This window comes from Xyrauchen texanus, chromosome 32, assembly GCF_025860055.1.
Source record: "Xyrauchen texanus isolate HMW12.3.18 chromosome 32, RBS_HiC_50CHRs, whole genome shotgun sequence".
Lineage (NCBI taxonomy): Eukaryota > Metazoa > Chordata > Actinopteri > Cypriniformes > Catostomidae > Xyrauchen > Xyrauchen texanus.
Genome location: NC_068307.1, coordinates 4,126,448 through 4,145,442, shown reverse-complemented (window position 1 = coordinate 4,145,442; position 18,995 = coordinate 4,126,448). Strand labels below are relative to the sequence as shown.

The following is an 18,995-nucleotide window of genomic DNA, read 5'->3' as shown; positions in this document are numbered from 1 at the left end:
AACAATAATTTAATTGTTTAAATTAATTAAGTGTTAAAAAAAATATTGTGTATTTATTTTTAATTTAAAACATCTTTGTGCACAGAAATTATGATTTTTGTATTGTGTGCTAATTCAGTGACTGCCGAAATGCAACTTTAATAAATAAACGGATGGATACTGCGATTCAATTAATCGCAAACAGCGGCCGTTCATTTGTTCAACGTGCACGAGATATTTGTGTTGCACTCCTGGAAGTGTCATGTTTGCAGATCGGCTCTATATGCCGTAAAGAGCAATCATAATCACGTACAATAAATTGCCATTCAATACTGATGTCAAGATTAACACAGACTAACGATTGGGGCAAACTCTGTCATGTGACACTACATTTTTGCCTTAATGCCAATTTTATCGACAAAAGTGTTTCCAAACCATTTTCCACGACATTTGATGTATCGACATAGAGTTTATGCGCTTGAGTTAAACGGAAAAATATTATGTCGACATTTGTGACATTTTAGTGATAATGTGCGTTTCCATCAGCTTTATTGATGCGCTTAAACTTATTTAGCAAAAAATCCTTGGATAGAAATGTAGTTAAAGTAACACAGATTTTTTTCTTTTTTAAAGAAAATGAGGGACAAGTAGAAATACATTTTTGTGGTAATCAATATTATGCCACAGATACTGATTAAATTGTTTTGAACCCAGAATATTACTTTATACTGCTTTAAAACTGAATTTAAAGTAAAGGTTAATGTGTTTATATCTGCATTATGTTGGCCACCCTGCTCTAGATATCGGTCTTGCAGCTGTACAAGTATTTGAACTGGGATCCTTTTATTTGGCACAGCCCCTGCATCTATAGACCATAAAAATGATAAAAAAGGCATTTGCTATGACGTAACCAGATCATTACAGCACTGTTATTAGTAACATCTGGAAACAGGGAAATGAATAGAAATGATCATTGTGTTGGGGAACACATGTGTCAGTGGGTGAATTACTGTCTGTGTGTGTGTGTGTGTGTGTGTGTGTGTGTGTGTGTGTGTGTGTGTGTGTGTGTGTGTGTGTGTGTGTGTGTGTGTGTGTGTGTGTGTGTGATTGGAGAAAGCCTGTTGCTTTGCTGCAGCTGTACTTGGGCTGGCAGACGTCTTCTCGGCACAGGGAAGGCCGGCATTGCCGCAGAGCGCACGAGCTCCAACAGCAGCCGTTCTGTGTTGCCATGGTAACCAAACTGTGCAGTGTTTGGGGCAGTGGGGGGGGGGTGGGGGGTGGTATAGGGGGAGCTCTCTCTGCTGCAGCAGCCAATGAAATGGCGCCATCCAATCAGACGCGTTTGCATAACGAGCTTGTTATGCAGAGTCCCCGTGGTTGCAGTGCCTGTGATCTAGACAAATCTCAATCACGTACATGGGGGATGGAGAAAGAGGGAGAGTGAGAGAGGAAAATGGTACAGAAAGAAAGAAAGAAAGAAAGAAAGAAAGAAAGAAAGGGAGGGGTGCTTATGAAAGAAGCAAAGAGCAAAACCGCTAAACAGCTTCACAGCTGGAGCTGAAAGGTCTCCCAAAATTCAAACCACATCTACTTTATCTGTTAGTGTACCCAAGAGGAAAAAAGATTCAGAGTCAATACTGTCCCACAAAAGCTGTCTCATAATAGAAAATGCAGTATTTAAAGAAATATTTCAGCCGAAAATGTTGATTCGCCCTTATGTTGTTCCAAACACAAATGGTTTATTTTCTTTCATGGAACACAAAAGGAGATGTTAGGAGCTCCCCTTAAAATGCAAGTGAATGGTTTCCAAAAAAGACGGGTTAGCGGTGAATTTGAATGCATATGAATGTTTGACACCAACAACGGGGAAATATATTCAGCAAATAATTACAATTTCATGTTTTTCTCTCCCAAAATTTGGAATAAATGTAGAAGTTTAGAATTGGAATATAACGAACTAGTCATATAATATTTATTAACAATATATCAATGTAAACATGCCACAATCGGACGCTTTTGGAGCATTTTGGGGAGTTTTTAGGTCGATGTGTCAAGTTAAACCTAGTTTGAAACTTAAAAAGACACGTCTAAAAATCACTTGATACGAAATAGTTTTTTCTATCTAGTGGATGTGTCTCATTTGGAAGGATGCGTCCTCCGTCGGCCACATACATCATCGAGGATGTCTCGTTTCAGAAAAGCGAGTAGGACACTCCGAATGTGACCTTCTTTCACGGTAATTTGGAGGATGCATGAGGTGTATCCTTCGTGGGCACTCACAACCCACAATTCTTTGCTTCAACAGAAATGTAAAAAAAAAAAATGATGCCAATTTGTCTGTAAATATGATGTTCAAATGCAAGGAACATTAATTCCCAAGTTGAAGTACCTCAGTAGACGGATGCAGAGTATATAAAATGTATAATTATATTAATATATAATTAAAATAAAGTATTAGACTAAAAGTACACCTGTAAAATCTATTTTCTCTTCTCTTTACATCATTATAACTCTCCTAAAATGTACCTCACACATTCCCTTCCAGAGGGACTTGTGGCGTGCTGTCATAGTAACCATGTTACATTCCGTTTCCGTTTGTCCTATGAAGGCCGTCTCGTTTAAAGGAGGACACTCTGTATACTGCAGGCTTCAAAGGACACGTCCTACCTAGCACGAAGCCTTCCAAACGCGACAGCCAGTGTCAAGCAAGCCTGAGTTTGCTTTGTTCTCTGATGGGGTTTCGTTACTGCCCCCTGCTGAATACAGGTGGTACTTCAAGCTTGAATTGCTCTGATGGTAGGAATATTCCTTATTACAGACTGGGGAGATGATTAATTGTGTTCATTTTTTAACTCGTTATTTTTTATATAATTCATTGCACTGAATTAACGCATTAAATTGACAGCCTTAATATAAGTTGGGGATATATATTGTATATGTAATATACAGTATGTATGTATACCCAACTTTAAAGTAATATTTTGGGTTAAATACAATTTAAGCTCAAGCGACAGCATTTGTGGCATAATATTGATTGCACAAAAATAAATAAATAAAAAATCTGGGTTCCAGTGAGGCACTTACAATGGAAGTCAATGGGGCCAATCCGTAAACATTAAAATTAGGGCTGTCGATTTAACGTGTTAATTCAGTGCGCTTAATTTTATTAAAAAAAACACATTTGCACAATTAACATAAAAATTAAAGTAAGTGCTTTTAAAATTGGTAAGCTTCATATTTATGCCTTTAAACTCTCCAAAAATTGGCCCCATTCAATTCCTTTGTAAGTGGAAGTTAATTTTTTACAAATTTTTCTAACTAAAATATCCCTTATAATTGTTTACATCTGCCAGATGTGAATTCTCACTCCTCTGTTACAATCCACAGACTCTCCACAATCGATCAGGCTCTGGTACAGGTGGCCAGCTTTGGCGATCTGAGCTGTGCAGGCAGCAGGTGGTCTGACACGGCACCGCAGGGAGCACATGACTGATGCCAAGCAGAGCGCTTAGTTGCTGAGGGGAGACCTCTCTGCCCTCTCTATGGCACATTTACAACTGCTGAGAAAGACAGAGCACTGATAGAGAGACTGAATCTGAGAGGAGGCAGGGAGCATGAAGGAGAGAGAGAAAGGGAGGAGAAAGAGAGGAATCCCCCTCATTATCTCAATGGTGACTACAATCAGCTGGGGGGCCTGTGACCTACTGACCTATCAAACACTTTTCTCCATGGCTGAGACAAAACAGCAGACTCGGAGGGAGAACAGACAGGATGAAACAGCTGATCTGTAAACAATCTGATACAATAACCTCAGGTCAGGCGGATCGTTTTATATGATGGGAACAGCGTTTACGCCTCGGCATGGTAGACAAGAGCTTGACTGCCCTACCGGCTGTGATGTAGTGTGGACTAAAGCTGGATCAGGATGCTGCTTGTAATATGGATGGTTTAGTGTCAGCTTAATCTAATTTAAAATATCTATATTGTAGTGTAATGGAACTAAATTTGTCATGGCATTATGTACCTGCCTGTTTCATGTATTATATTGTTGATAAGTGGCTGTAGATACAACAATTGTAAGGCTGTTCCTTACCTCCTTCTTCTTCTTTTTCTTCACTTTTGGCTCTTTGCCCTCTGCTATCTTGCTGGGCTTCTTCTTTTTCTTATGCTGTTTAACCGAGTCATCCCCAGAGAAGAATCTCTCTAGCGGCGACAGAGGGACATTCCTCTCACGCTCATCTTCCTCATTCTCATCTGAAGAAAAAACATCAGCAGACAAAAGATTTAGCCACAAATCATGCCAACCTAAGACTCCAAAATATCCCTCATATTTCTATCTATCTATCTATCTGTCTGTCTGTCTGTCTGTCTGTCTTTCTGTCTATCTGTCTGTTCATCTATCTATCTATCTATCTATCTATCTATCTATCTATCTATCTATCTATCTATCTGATTTTCTGTCTGTCTATCTATCTATCTATCTATCTGTCTGTCTGTCTGTCTGTCTTTCTGTCTGTCTGTCTGTTCATCATCTATCTATCTATCTATCTGATTTTCTGTCTGTCTATCTATCTGTCTGTCTGTCTATCTAACTGCCTGCCTATCTATCTGCCTATCTATCTGCCTATCTATCTATCTATCTATCTATCTATCTATCTATCTATCTATCTATCTATCTATCTATCTGTCTGTCTGTCTGTCTGTCTGTCTGTCTATCTATCTCTCTATCTATCTGTCTGTCTGTCTATCTATCTGTCTGTCTGTCTGTCTGTCTATCTATCTATCTCTCTATCTGTCTATCTATCTATCTATCTATCTATCTATCTGTCTGTCTGTTTATCTATCTATCTATCTATCTATCTATCTATCTGTCTGTCTGTCTGTCTGTTTATCTATCTATCTATCTGTCTATCTATCTATCTCTCTATCTGTCTGTCTGTTTATCTATCTATCTATCTATCTATCTATCTATCTGTCTGTCTGTCTGTTTATCTATCTATCTGTCTATCTATCTATCTATCTATCTATCTATCTATCTATCTCTATCTGTCTGTCTGTTTATCTATCTATCTATCTATCTCTATCTGTCTATCTATCTATCTATCTATCTATCTATCTATCTATCTGTCTGTCTGTTTATCTATCTATCTATCTATCTATCTATCTATCTATCTGTCTGGCTGTCTGTTTATCTATCTATCTATCTATCTATCTATCTATCTATCTATCTATCTGTCTGTCTGTTTATCTATCTATCTATCTATCTGTCTGTCTGTCTGTTTATCTATCTATCTGTCTATCTATCTATCTATCTATCTGTCTGTCTGTTTATCTATCTATCTATCTATCTCTCTATCTGTCTGTCTGTTTATCTATCTATCTATCTATCTGTCTGTCTGTCTGTTTATCTATCTATCTGTCTATCTATCTATCTATCTATCTATCTCTCTATCTGTCTGTCTGTTTATCTATCTATCTGTCTGTCTATCTATCTATCTGTCTGTCTGTCTGTCTATCTATCTATCTTCCTGTCTGTCAGTACTAAATTGTCTATAAATGGAAATGATTTAGTACTGTGGGTACTTTCCCTAGAAGTGGCCATCCAGACAAGATGACTCAAAGGGCACACCACAGAATACAAAATTAGGTAAAAAAGAACCATAGAGTGACTGCTAAAGACTTGAAAAAAATCACTGGAACTGGTTAACATTTGTTAGCTATGTTTTCTGAGGATATTATATGGAAAACATTAAGCAGGCACGGTGTCCATGGCAGGACACCATGAAGGAAGCTGCTGCTTTCCAACAAAAACATCGCTGCAATCCTGAAGTTTGCCAAAGACCACCTTGATATTCACAATTTGTTATTGTGGACTGATGAAACTAAGGTTGAATTACGTCTATCTATCTATCTATCTATCTATCTATCTATCTATCTATCTATCTATCTATCTATCTATCTATCTATCTATCTATCTATCTATCTGTCTGTCTGTCTTTTTATTTATATGTCTATGTGACTGTCTGTCTGTCAGTCTATCAATCTATATTTATTATCTACTCCAAAACTACAATTACAACAAGGCATTACAAAACTAAACAGCAGACATACAACAAACAAAAAAAATAATAAAACAAATAATATAATATAGGAGGGTCTTGTTGCAAATAAAAATTTTCAATTAACTTAAATGTCCTAGCGTTTGTATTTTTTACATATTTTAAGGATTTACAATAACTCCAGAATTCTTTTAGAAATATAGATCATAATAGTTTATTTTAAGGCACATTTATGAATAAAAATATATTCCCAAAATAAAATTAATATTTAGTAAAATCTGAATGTGACCTGTCTATTTTTCTAGTTAGTTCTGCTGGGGGGGTTTGCCAGTAAAGTGGAGAATCCTTCACTCCGTGACAGGAAAACTGACAAACTGAAAGGGGAGCGATGGGAAACAGGTGAGGCCCCTGCCACCTGCTGAAGTGTGAATCTCTCACAGTAAACAAAAACTACTGTCAGGCAGCACGTATGCACTCTAACGCTTCGATACTGCCATGCTGTCAAAAAGACTAAGTGCTAAAAAAAAGAGATCAGGGAAGCATCCTCTGCAATGGAGCTTTATGGTACGGCTCCCGCTGACTGTCTATCTTCAGCTCAGAGTGTGGCCCATGAAATATGCAGCATGTGCGGTCAATCAGTGAAAGCCCAGCCTTGCAGCCCACCATGCCCCGTGGGAGCTGCAGGAGATGGGGCTTTCCCAGCCTCTTGGATGCTATCCTCCAAATCCACTTAACCTTCATTTAGCTGACACTGTTAGAGGACTTCAGCTCCGGTGAGAACCGCCACTGCACAGTTCAAGCCCAGCTCGCAGCTCTACAGGGCGTTTTGAGTATTTACTCTCATAAAGATAGAGCTTCCCGACTTTCTGTCAACTGCTGCGTTTTTTAATCTTCTGCTGCACATAAATAGAGCAGTTACCTGCGAGATGATGGATATTTAGGGCAGCCTGTCTGCAGTGCATCTCACAGGGAGGCTCTTTCATGTCTGTAGAAAATGTCTGCTGCCTGCCAGGCACATCAAGCTCACATCTCTTATTCATTCATGTCTCTCTTACAGTCATGGTGATGCAATACAGCAGTTTGAAGCAAAGGTATTACATAGTCAAGTCATGTTTTAAGTGGTTTTGATTATGTTGCTTTTACTTGATATTTCTGGAATTAATATTTATCAAACCAATATGAGTATCAATACTGATCAATACCAATATTCTCAATATCAACGATAAAGGGCTAGTTCACCCAAAAATGAAAAATCTGTTGTCATTTTCTTTGTTGATTGTAAGATTTCTCTGAAAACAAGACAAAATATCTTATGTCAATGGCTTCTCAATTAAATGTTTTAAAGTCAAATGGGTTTGGAACATGGAGGGTGAGTAAATGATGACAGAATTGACATTTTTGGGTGAACTATCCCTTTAACACCAAAATTAACATTAAAAATTGATTTGTGCAATCTTCTAAATCCCTCCGCTAATGTGATAACATCCACTGCATTATAATTTGCAAATGAAATAAATCACAAAGACAAATGATCTATTAAAAGAGGCAGATGCAGTTTCTCACCAGAATCACAGTGAAAGTCATGTTCTGTGCCAGGTTCCCAGGTAAACAGATGCTCTGCCTGGCGCTGCCAGGTGATTATAACCTGTGCGGTTGCCACTGGCTCCTGGTAGCAGGCCTTAAAATGTCATGGCTGCAACCACACATTTCTGTGTCATCTAAGCATGGACACTGAGGTATCTCTGACCTTCCAGCAAGAGCTGGGTCATTGTCGCACTCCATTATAGTAGTGATTGATGGCTGTGCTCGCTGATAAGAAGAGGTGCGGTAGAGTAAAATGCATTAGCTATCTGACAGATTGCGTATGTTAATAGTGCTCCACTGTTGATGTGATGAGACAGCATGTTGTTCAGAACTTTTATAGGCTGTATCTTTAAAACCTTTGCTCTGCCTTGCAAAGACAGTGGCTGGGTCCCAAATCACACTTAATGCGCTCAGTGGTCACGGCTTGCCCTTCATATCGGAAGGGGCGGGGTTACCTGGTCTATAAAAGCACAACAGTGCCTGTCCACTTTTTCAGCCATCTTGGTTCCTGAAGTGCTTTGTCCATTTATTTCTTCAAAAGGGATTTAATAAAAGTCTTCATAACTGAGTTCTAAGCAATGAACCACACCAAAGGTGAATCACAACATTACAAACTTTGATTTGAAGCAAAATAGTATTTGAAAATCAGACAAATAGACAAAGGTACAAGTCTGTGTACATAACATCTTCCATGAGGGAATGAACTACAATCCCATGAAGCTTTGCAAATGATATCATTAAATTAAAAACGATGGAAAACTATAAAACTATTGATTAAAAGTTGTTGATTAATACAAAATGTTTTTGGATTAACTTAATTAAATTGTGAACATAGGTTCTACACAATGTAAATTAGTTTGATATGAAATTAACATGTAGTATCTACTTAAAAACATTTGTGTTGAAAAAACAAAATATATTGAGTTAAGATAACTTAAATTGTATCTGTTCATATAACTATTTCGAAACCGTCCAGCTTGTTGCTATCAAGCAACAAACACATTAGCAGGTGGGCGGGTGGGCTCGTGGACGGAAGGACGGACAGACGGAAGGACAGACAGACGGACAGGCAGACAGACAGATAGATAGCTAGATAGATAGACAACAGAACAAGACAGACAGACAGACAGACAGACAGACAGATAGATAGACAGACATACAGACAGACAGACAGACAGATAGATAGATAGATAGACAACAGAACAAGACAGATAGATAGACAAGAGAACAAGATGGACGGACAGACAGACAGACAGCCAGCCAGCCAGCCAGACAGACAGACAGACAGACAGATAGATAGATAGACAGATAGACAACAGAACAAGACAGACGGACAGACAGAAAGACAGATAGATAGATAGATAGATAGATAGATAGATAGATAGATAGACAGACAGACAGACAGACAGACAGACAGACAGATAGACAGCCAGCCAGCCAGACAGACAGACAGATAGATAGATAGACAACAGAACAAGACAGACGGACAGACAGAAAGACAGATAGATAGATAGATAGATAGATAGATAGATAGATAGATAGATAGATAGATAGATAGATAGATAGATAGATAGATAGATAGATAGATAGATAGATTGACAACAGAACAAGACAGACCGGACGGACGGACGGACGGACGGACGGAAGGACGGACAGACAGACAGACAGACAGATAGATTTTTATGTTGTATGCAGTGCCCTTTCTACACTATACATAGTGCAGCGTGTTCTTCCGATATAATTCAACCTTAGTTTCATTCAGTTCACAAATAAGTGTCAAGTTGTTCTTTGGCAAAATTTTAACCACCTGATTATTTTTCTAAAATCGTTTTGTACTGATTAACAGGAATGATGCTGCTGTGAGCTTACAGATCCCCAATCAGTCATTATACTGATGATCCCTCAGCATATGCTTCAAAGAAAAGAAATACACTTTAATATTTCATTAGTAATAAACCCAACCTTCTCCTAACTATTAGATCCATTCTTCTCCACAATGGTAACCTCTAAAAAAATTCAACATGACAGAACAAAACAGAACAATTGTTGCATTAGCTCATTTTAACCCTTTAAGCTAGGACGAGAAAAAAAACGTACATATTATTGCAAGAGTGAAAAACATCAAACTGACTAAACACACATGTGTCATATATTTCTGGACAGCTCTCAGAGTAGAATATAACAAACCTATTTGTTTTACTTACAGATTAAATATAGTGAGTAATAGCTAAGTATATGTCTTTGACAATTATGTTGGTGCTGTTTATATGCTGCGTTTTCGCTTATAACTTCATGAAATATAAACGGAGCATAACATATCACATTCCATTACTTAGAGGAGGTCTTTCAAACAAGCCAACACACATGGTAATCAGATGCATAGATCATTAGATAATCCACATGAAGCACAATATTACATATGACCACCAGGAGATGGCGCCAAGTACATGACACAGACTCAATAATAACTCAAATGGCACAGAATGAAACTCATTCTGTGAAATCTCATTACCAAAATCTCATTACTATAATCAGGCTATGTAAACCTTTTGTCGTTATTGTGTTTACATGTGTAATTATTTCTTAAGTACAATTATAATGTTTTATTTGTTTGGAGAGGTTTTTGGACACTAAGATAATTTATTTTTGTAATGCGATAACTTTTGAATGCTTTGTTGTATCAACATTATTAGGAACAAAACAAACACAGTTTTTCAGAGCAACCTTATTTACACCCACAGATATATAATGTCAAATAATAAGAAACAAAGGTACATTTTTGGCTACATTGTTTTTTTCAGCAGTTTCTTAGGCTGAGAGTCTCAAAATATATCATAATCTAAATGATTCAAATGTTAGAATAATATATATAATATATTGTTGAGTAACCATCATCCGTTAGAAGTCTGAATCCATTTGAACATTTCATAGCAATGTGATCATGTTACTCTTTGACGAGTGTGTTGAATATCACTTGGACTTTACTCAATATAATTATGTTCGCAAACATAAATATATAAAGTTGATTTCAAATGTGCTGGTTTAGTATTTAATAGAGCTGCTTTCCCTTTTTCAATTGTTATATTATTGCAATAATATTACAGATATTGCAGATATTAAGTAGTTTAAGAGTTTAGGAAAACAGACTTCATTGCGTCATCATGGGAGTGGGCGGTTGATGGAGCGCTTCTCTAATTCTCCGATTGGAGCATTTCTCTTTAGGATCATGGGAAGTGGAGTTCTTCACCAGGAGTTCTGCTATTATATACAGTATTTTAAAAGTAAAGTTGAAATTACATGGACTGATGGCATCAACAGAAGCATATACCATCAATTAACAATCGCGGAGATCATGGTAGCACTGTTAATAAGTTATCGTTAATAATAACAATTCACAATTCATCTATGTAAAAACATTATGGGATTTATACTTCGGAACTAGACTGCTGTGCTCTAATGTAATAAATGGTGAATGTGGTAACTACAGAAACTTCTGAGAAGATAACACCTTGCAAATGTAAGTTATATGCTTTAGCATTACCCCAAACTGTGTGAAAATGTACATTATTTTAGATATTAGTGTTTCACCAAGGTTGACTAACGCACAAATGGCAACACGTTGAGTGCGTCTGAAATGTCACTTCAGTCAGCTTATAACCTTTAAGGACTGTATTTGATGAGGTATGAGGATTCATAGTGCATAGTGTAGTGCGTCATTTGAGACACAGCAACATAAATTGCAAGTTCACAACCAGTAAAGCTTTGCAGTCTAAAATGAATGTCCTGATAACCTACAAAACTCGAAAGAAGCCACTGTAATTGAGTTTAGTCAGTATAATTATTTTATTGCCGTATCTATAAACTCTGTATATATATATTCTCTACACTATAGAAATGAGGCAATTTGTTTGGAAAATTCTCAAGATTCTTTTTATTTGACAGACTGTAGAGTGATGCAACACTGATTTACACACACTTACAGAGCACAAACTCTAGCTAAGAGGAAGGGGTGTCAGCTTTCACAGTGCAGCTTCCAAAAATAGCCCCCACCAATCAGAGTGATGACTTCTCTGAGCAGAGGAAAGCTCTCATGATAATCTTTCAATTCAAAAGGAAGATAAGACTGTATGTACTGTAAAAGAAGACCAGACTCAAAGTGGATGAAGGGGGTAAATAGAGAAGGTAACACTCAAATTATTTTTGGATCAGTTTCGCCCTAATGCTTCCTAATAAGGACATCTCGCAGGTAATCCCGGAATCAACACAAACACAAACTCTTACTTGCCCCTCTGGGGTATGACTAGCAGATGAAAATAATGCTTTTTGAGAATGCCTTCATTTTTAGACAAGGCAAAGTATACAACCACTGGTCCCATTTAGTAACTCTGGGAATAATTGCTCTTTCTCTCTGGAGCGACTCCAGCCTTTGTTCTTGATGCGCCACACGTGGAATGGGGACTCAAGTTGCAACAATCTAAAACCACCTGATTAAAATGTGCATATCTTAGTAGAACTGATGCATGTCCCTATTAAACAAATCAGTGGAGGTATGCAAATTGTCTTGAATGGCATTCTATATCATGTTTCATTCTCATGTTTTTTTCCAGAGTTAAGGCACCAATGATAATTTCATCCCCTCCTGGTTGAGGGCAACAGTCATGTGTTCTGCAGTGTTTCAAGCATGCGCACATCTCTGACCTACAATACATACACTGATCAGCCACAACATTAAAACCACCTGCCTAATATTGTGTAGGTCCCCCTCGTGCCGTCAATACAGCGCCAACCTGCATCTCAGAATAGCTTTCTGAGATTATATTCTTCTCACCACAATTGTACAGAGCGGTTATCTGAGTTACGGTAGACTTTGGCAGACTTTGAAAATCCCAGGAGATCAGCAGTTACAGAAATACTTAAACCAGCCCATCTGGCACCAACAATCATACCACGGTCCAAATCACTGAGATCACATTAACTGAAGCTCCTGACCCGTATCTGGATGATTTTATGCACTGCTGCCACACGATTGGCTGATTAGATGATCAGATGGATGATTGTTGGTGCCAGATGGGCTGATTTGAGTATTTCTGTAACTGCTGATCTTCTGGGATTTTCACACACAACAGTCACTAGAATTTACTCAGAATGGTACCAAAAACAAAAATCATCCAATGAGGGCAGTTCTGTGGATGGAAATGCCTTGTTGATGAGAGAGGTCAATGGAGAATGGCCTGACTGGTCTATAGTAACTCAGATAACCACTCTGTACAATTGTTGTGAGAAGAATAGTACCTCTAAGTACTATTCTGAGATACGGGTTTGTGATGTTTTGGCGGCACAAGGGGGACCTTCACAATATTAGGCAGGTGGTTTAAATGTTGTGGCTGATCGGTGTAGTTCTGTATTTTCAATATCTGTCCCATTACACTTGTGTCTTAGATACACTGTAATTAACCTTGTGTGACCCCGCATTCAGAGTGGACGTTGTATTTTAGCTTTGCTATAGGTAACGCACAATTTAATTTAATTTAATTTAAACCGACTGATCTCAGTTCAGGAGACGTTCAACACACGAGTCATGTGACGTAGTTTGTCTTTGGGAAAAACGCCAACAGAACTGCATCTGGTAAGAAACCAAATCATGCGTTTACATCGAAACCTGTTTGAGTCAAAAGATTAGAGTCTCTAGTTTCATCCTGTATGCCATTTGTAAACTTTGAGTGATTTATCGTACGTGGACTATATGCTCACTTTCTTTTTAAATATCCTATATTCACTGAACATTATCTAACTGAGAATCAATGGGTTCATCCAAATGCTGGATGATTTTGCTTCCAGAGGCTGTATACAGAGTTAGGATGGAAATAAGTTGCATTTTGAACTGTTCTGATACCAGTGAAGAGAGACAGCACACTGGAGGTGAAGTCATTTAGTACATAGGGAGCAAGGGAGCATCCTATAGCTCTCTATGCAGTGAAGTGCATTCAATCCAAACTTCCCATCTAAAGTTCAGTTTCAGGCTGCAGATGATGTTTGGATCACTCAACATGTTTGGCAGACATGGGACTATGATAATCAGCACATATATTCAGAATTGATCATGTATCCTTTTATTTTAACATGGGTTGCAGTGATTGGACGATGCTGGCCATTACTTTGAATCAGAATTAATTATGCTAATTTCTGATGTAATTTCCATTTACGCATTTGGCAGACGCTTTTATCCAAAGTGACTTACAGTGCACTTATTACAGGGACAATCCCCCCGGAGCAACCTGGAGTTAAGAGTCTTGCTCAAGGACACAATGGTGGTGGCTGTGGGGATCGAACCGGCAACCTTCTGCTTACCAGTTCTGTGCTTTAGCCCACTATGCCACCACCCCTCCTAGATTGGTACAATTTAAAATTTCACAACTTAGTGAAAAATAAACTCACCCAAAAATATTCCAAACCCAGATGATTTTCATTCTTCCTTGGAACACAAAAGGAAATGTTAGGCAGAATGTTAGTCTCAGTAGCCATTCACTTTAATTGCATCTTTTTGTCATTCTGCCTAACCTCTCATTTTGTGTTCCACAGAACGGAAGAAAGAAAGTCATATGGGTTTGAAACAACATGAGGGTTCATCACTGAGTTTCTACTCAGAGGTAAATTGGAATCTGATTGTACAGAAATGATTCAATGTAATCTTCAAAACTGGACCTGAAAATAATTTCATCTTATGTTGAAGCACACAGTACGTTATCTCACCAAAACTTCATTAACCACCTCATACTAACATCAGTAATGTATAGGACCTCATGAATAGTTCTACCGTACACAACACATGCACTGAAAAGCACTTACAATAACACAGAATAGAATCAAACAGCATAGCCCAAAATCATGGCCACTCCTCAGCTGCATAGATTTCTCTCCTTTTCTCATTTATAGCACATGTGGGAGCTTACCGTGTACTTTGAGAGAGCGCACTGGTTCATAAATTATTTCTGAATTATTAATTATTGTGCATATTGCTCATTATTTCACCCCGTTTGCAGCCCTCGGCAATTCTCATCTCAGCCTTGTAAAAAAAAGAAGGTAAATACGAGATTGGGGTTTAAATGAGAACTCGCATTCAGGTTGGTCATGTGACTAATTCAAGACTAATTCATAGGCAGCCTAGACCTGGCTGTGGGCGAAAAACTATGAACGTATTGATTTTATTGAACGGAATGCCATGACTGTATAAAAGGCAGCCAGCCAGAGAGTCTTACTACATGGTTTATTCGTCACACCATTGCAACCTGCTCTAAAAACCAATGGATTTCAGACCAGTCTGTCATAAAAACAAGATTGATGAGTCTTTTGTTTTAAACCAGGCGCTCCCTTTACAGAGTGCATAAACAGGGTTAAATGAGATACATACAGGCACTGCTTTGGGCTTGACCTTGGATGCAAAGGGCAGCTTAATGATACTGTTGTCTTGTAGTATTAAAAATTCACTATCAACATACAGTAAAGCAACTGTATCTGCTTTTATTGCAAAAAATACATTCTACATTTTACAAATGGATAATATTAAAGGAATATTCCGGGTTCAATACAAGTTATGACCAATTGTCAGCATTTGTGGCGTAATGTTGATTACTACAATAAATTATTATGACTCGGATTTCGAAAAGCAGTGAGGCACTTACAATGGAAGTAAATGGGGCCTTCATTTTTGGAGGGTTTGAAAAGCAGAAATGTAAGGTTTATTATTTGATCAAAGCACTTTCATTACTTCTTCTGTTAAAACTGTGCATTAATTGAGCTGTAAAGATGTTTAAATCCTAGTTTTAGGGTTTGTGGCATTGTCGTTGTACAATTGGACATAACTTTACACAGAAAAGGTTATTTGGCAATTTTATCACACTAAAATCCTCCTGACATGAATATTGTTTATGTCTTGTGGCTATACTTTTGAAACTGTGAGTATTTCAATGTTTGCCGATTGGCCCCATTGACTTCCATTGTCTCTCAAACACAGATTATTATTTTTTTTACTAACAGGAGGGACGAGTCTAAATTAATTATTGTGGTAATCAAAATTATGCCACAAATGCTGTAGACTGATCTCAACTTGCATTGAACATGCAAAAGCCCCTCTTTCAGTCTATATACCACTAAAGGTGTAGAAAATGACCTCAAGTCCTACTTGACTCAAGTCTGTGCCACTCAATCAGACCACAGAGGCTGAGTAACATAGCATCTGATGTTTTCCTGTCACACGTGGCTATCAGGCACATGTACTACTTTTTCACCAAGACACTGTGACCATGAAGCAGCATTGTCACCAAGAGCTCCTCTCTGTTCCTCAGAGGAATCATTTGCTTGCATAAATCATAAAAGATCAAACAGCGATTCTTGCATTGCATTATTTCCTGAACATGACGGATGCATATGCATGCACCAGACTTTACACATTAAAACAGTGTAACACGTTTAGAAATCATTGTGCATCGTGGTTGCAACTGCTATCAGAGCCTTCTGGCTTGAAAAGACAAAACGGGGTGCATGCATGACTCATTTATATGCGCGTGTACAAAAATTGGCTCGTGAGAGAATATGCATTTCTGCACAGACAATTGAGAAATGGACTGCCGCGCTTTCCTGACTCAAATGCAGTTGGACAGTGCGCCGTTATTTTTGGAAGCAGTGTCCGGTGTGAGAATAGAAGCTACACAGACTGTTACCGGTTACGCGCAATTATAAATTGGACGCGCGTTTACGACCGCGTAGCGCGAGACCCCTTTCCCGCATCCAACTAGGCGTAGCAGCGCAGTAGTGAAGGGCAGAACTCTCCCTCCCCTGTGACTCTTTACCCCCTCACCTGGCATCTCGTCCTCAAAGTCCATATCGTCTTGCCCCTCTTCTTCATTGCTTAGCGATCCGGGCATCTTTAACGTATTACCAGAAAATCACATCCGAGATACAGGAATAAAAGTCCTGAAACTTAACCCTCCGAATCAGGTGAGGATACTTTTCTTAATTTTATTATGGTGAAAATAAAATAAAAGATGGCTGCCCTATTTGTTCAGCTGCCCCCCCAAAAAAATCTCTTCCCCTTTCTCTCCCTCTTCTCTATCCAAATCCTCCAGTCTGAAAATAAGAGACAAAAATGGAACACACATGCCCAGATTGTGACGTCTGGTCGGTTGCCATGGCAATCCATCCCATAGTTTCCCGACACAACTAGTTAGTGGTGTTCTGATGGTCACCGGCTTAACTAGTACTGTGCATTGCTGATGCGCTCGCCCGTCTCGCGGTGGCATCGCGGAATTTGAGGTCATCCAGGGATACATACTGGAGAAAGTTCCCTCACAAACCCTTTCAGCCAGCAAAGCTGCAGTTTGCTTTCCCTCTCCTCAAGCAGTGGCGGCTCTCGAGGGGGGGTCCAGGGGAGAAGCCTGCCCCACCACTCACTTTTACTTTTGTTTCGTTCCAAACAATAGTACAAGAATTGATTTTCTTCATGAAAAGCCCTTTTACAAGACTATTAGTGAAGGGTACATTTATATAGCGCTTTCATGCTGCCTTTAGAGTGTCCACATCAAGAGATACGTCCTTCGAAGGGAGTAGGGCATAGGGATGGTCACTTTCACTTAGCATTCGCCCTTTACAATCTCTCTCTCTCTAGTGTTGTTCCAATACAGAACCCCTTAAAGCAGTGATTTTCAAACTGGGGTCCGGGGATCCCTAGGGTGCCACGAGGGGTTGCTAGGGGGTCTGAGGAAAATTTCAGAGAATGCAGAGAAAGTGTTGATAAATGTAAAACACTATATTTACTTAATTTGACAGAAAATAGCATTTCAGTTTAATCTAAAAGTTTTTCTTTGGGTTTATACATTTAACATTATTCAATTATCAGGTAGAAGGACGCTGCACACACTGTACTACAAAGTAGGCTAAATATTTTGAAAATGTTGGGCCGATACGATAAATATTTTAACAAAAAAGCTACAATCCAGGGGGCCTGGGTAGCTCCTGGAGTTCGCATGTTCAATTCCCAGGGTTTGCTGAGTGACTCAAGTCAGGTCTCCTTGGCAACCAAATTGACCCGGTTGCTAGGGAGGGTACAGTCACATGGGGTAACCTCCTCATGGTCACTATAATGTGGTTCTAGCTTTCGGTGGGTCACGTGGCGAGTTGTGCGTGGATGCCGCAGAGAATAGTGTGAAGCCTCCACACGCGCTATGTCTCCGTGGCAATGCGTTCTACAACCACGGGATAAAATGACGGTCTAAGACGCGGAGGCAACTGAGATTCGTCCTCCGCCACCCGGATTGAGTCACTACGCCACCACGAGGAATTAGAGCCATTGGGAATTGGGCATTTCAAATTGGGGATGAAAAATAAATAGATAAAAAAACTACAATCCAAAACCCATATTTTGCCACTTACCTCATTTTGTCATCAAATCACATCTAAAATTTATTTTATTTTCTGTTTTTTGCCGTTCTAAACGATAAGCCTCACATTTGACATATTATGATAAAATATTACACATTTAAATTATGAATCATTATATTCTACATTTCTTTTTTGGATTTTATTAATTTTGTTTAGTAATTCTTTATACTATGCACAGAAAAATTATCAAAAATGTAATACAATTAAATAAATTTAATTAATTAGCATTTTCATGCTTATTCGATCATAATTATGTAAGTGCCGATATGAAAAACCAATGGTTTATACAAGTGGTTTCCATCAATGGTTTTAAATTGGACGCATAAATACAACGCATCCCTACAGATAATAAATACATGGGTGCAGATATTATTTTAATAATCTTTCTTTTGGCTCTAGTACAATAACTATATAAAAGATCATTAAAATTGCCTTTTAATATCACACTTAATTTTTCTCTTGTCTTTATACACACAAATATAGCAGTTTTTATATATTTTAGGAGGGAGTCCCACGCAAGGTGATTGTCATATTTGGGGGTCCTTGACTCCTTGGCATCAAAACGTTTGAGAACCCTGCCTTAGAGGACATAGTTTTGCGTTCCCTCGCAATACATTTACCATGGTTTTACTAAAATAACCATATTTAAACCTTGATATTCTTAGTAAAACCATAGTACTACAGGAAAACAAAAACTACAGTAATAAAAATAATAATTTTGTGGTGATTTTGATTTTACTACAAATGTCATAGTATTTGATACAAGACCACAAGATTAGCCATAGTTAATCTATAGTAATACCATGGTTACTATATGGATTGTCATAGTTACTACAATATTACTATAGTAAAACCATGGTTACATTCAAAAATGTAATAAAACCGTTAGCCTAAACAATCATTTCTCTACAATATTACTACATATAAAAATAAATCCAC

General features: G+C 38.2%; 1 protein-coding gene across 1 annotated transcript in view; it reads right to left on the bottom strand.

Moving 5' to 3' along the window:
• The window catches only part of LOC127625753 (chromodomain-helicase-DNA-binding protein 5-like), a 61,852-nt gene extending 45,309 nt beyond the window's left edge, over positions 1–16,543 (bottom strand). The window contains exons 1-2 of the mRNA XM_052101117.1: positions 16,477–16,543; positions 4,073–4,233 (exon numbers count right to left, since the gene is read on the bottom strand). Coding sequence (XP_051957077.1) covers positions 4,073–4,233; positions 16,477–16,543 — 228 coding nt within the window. The remainder of the gene's footprint in view (positions 1–4,072; positions 4,234–16,476) is intronic.
• Between the last annotated feature and the right edge of the window lie 2,452 nt (positions 16,544–18,995).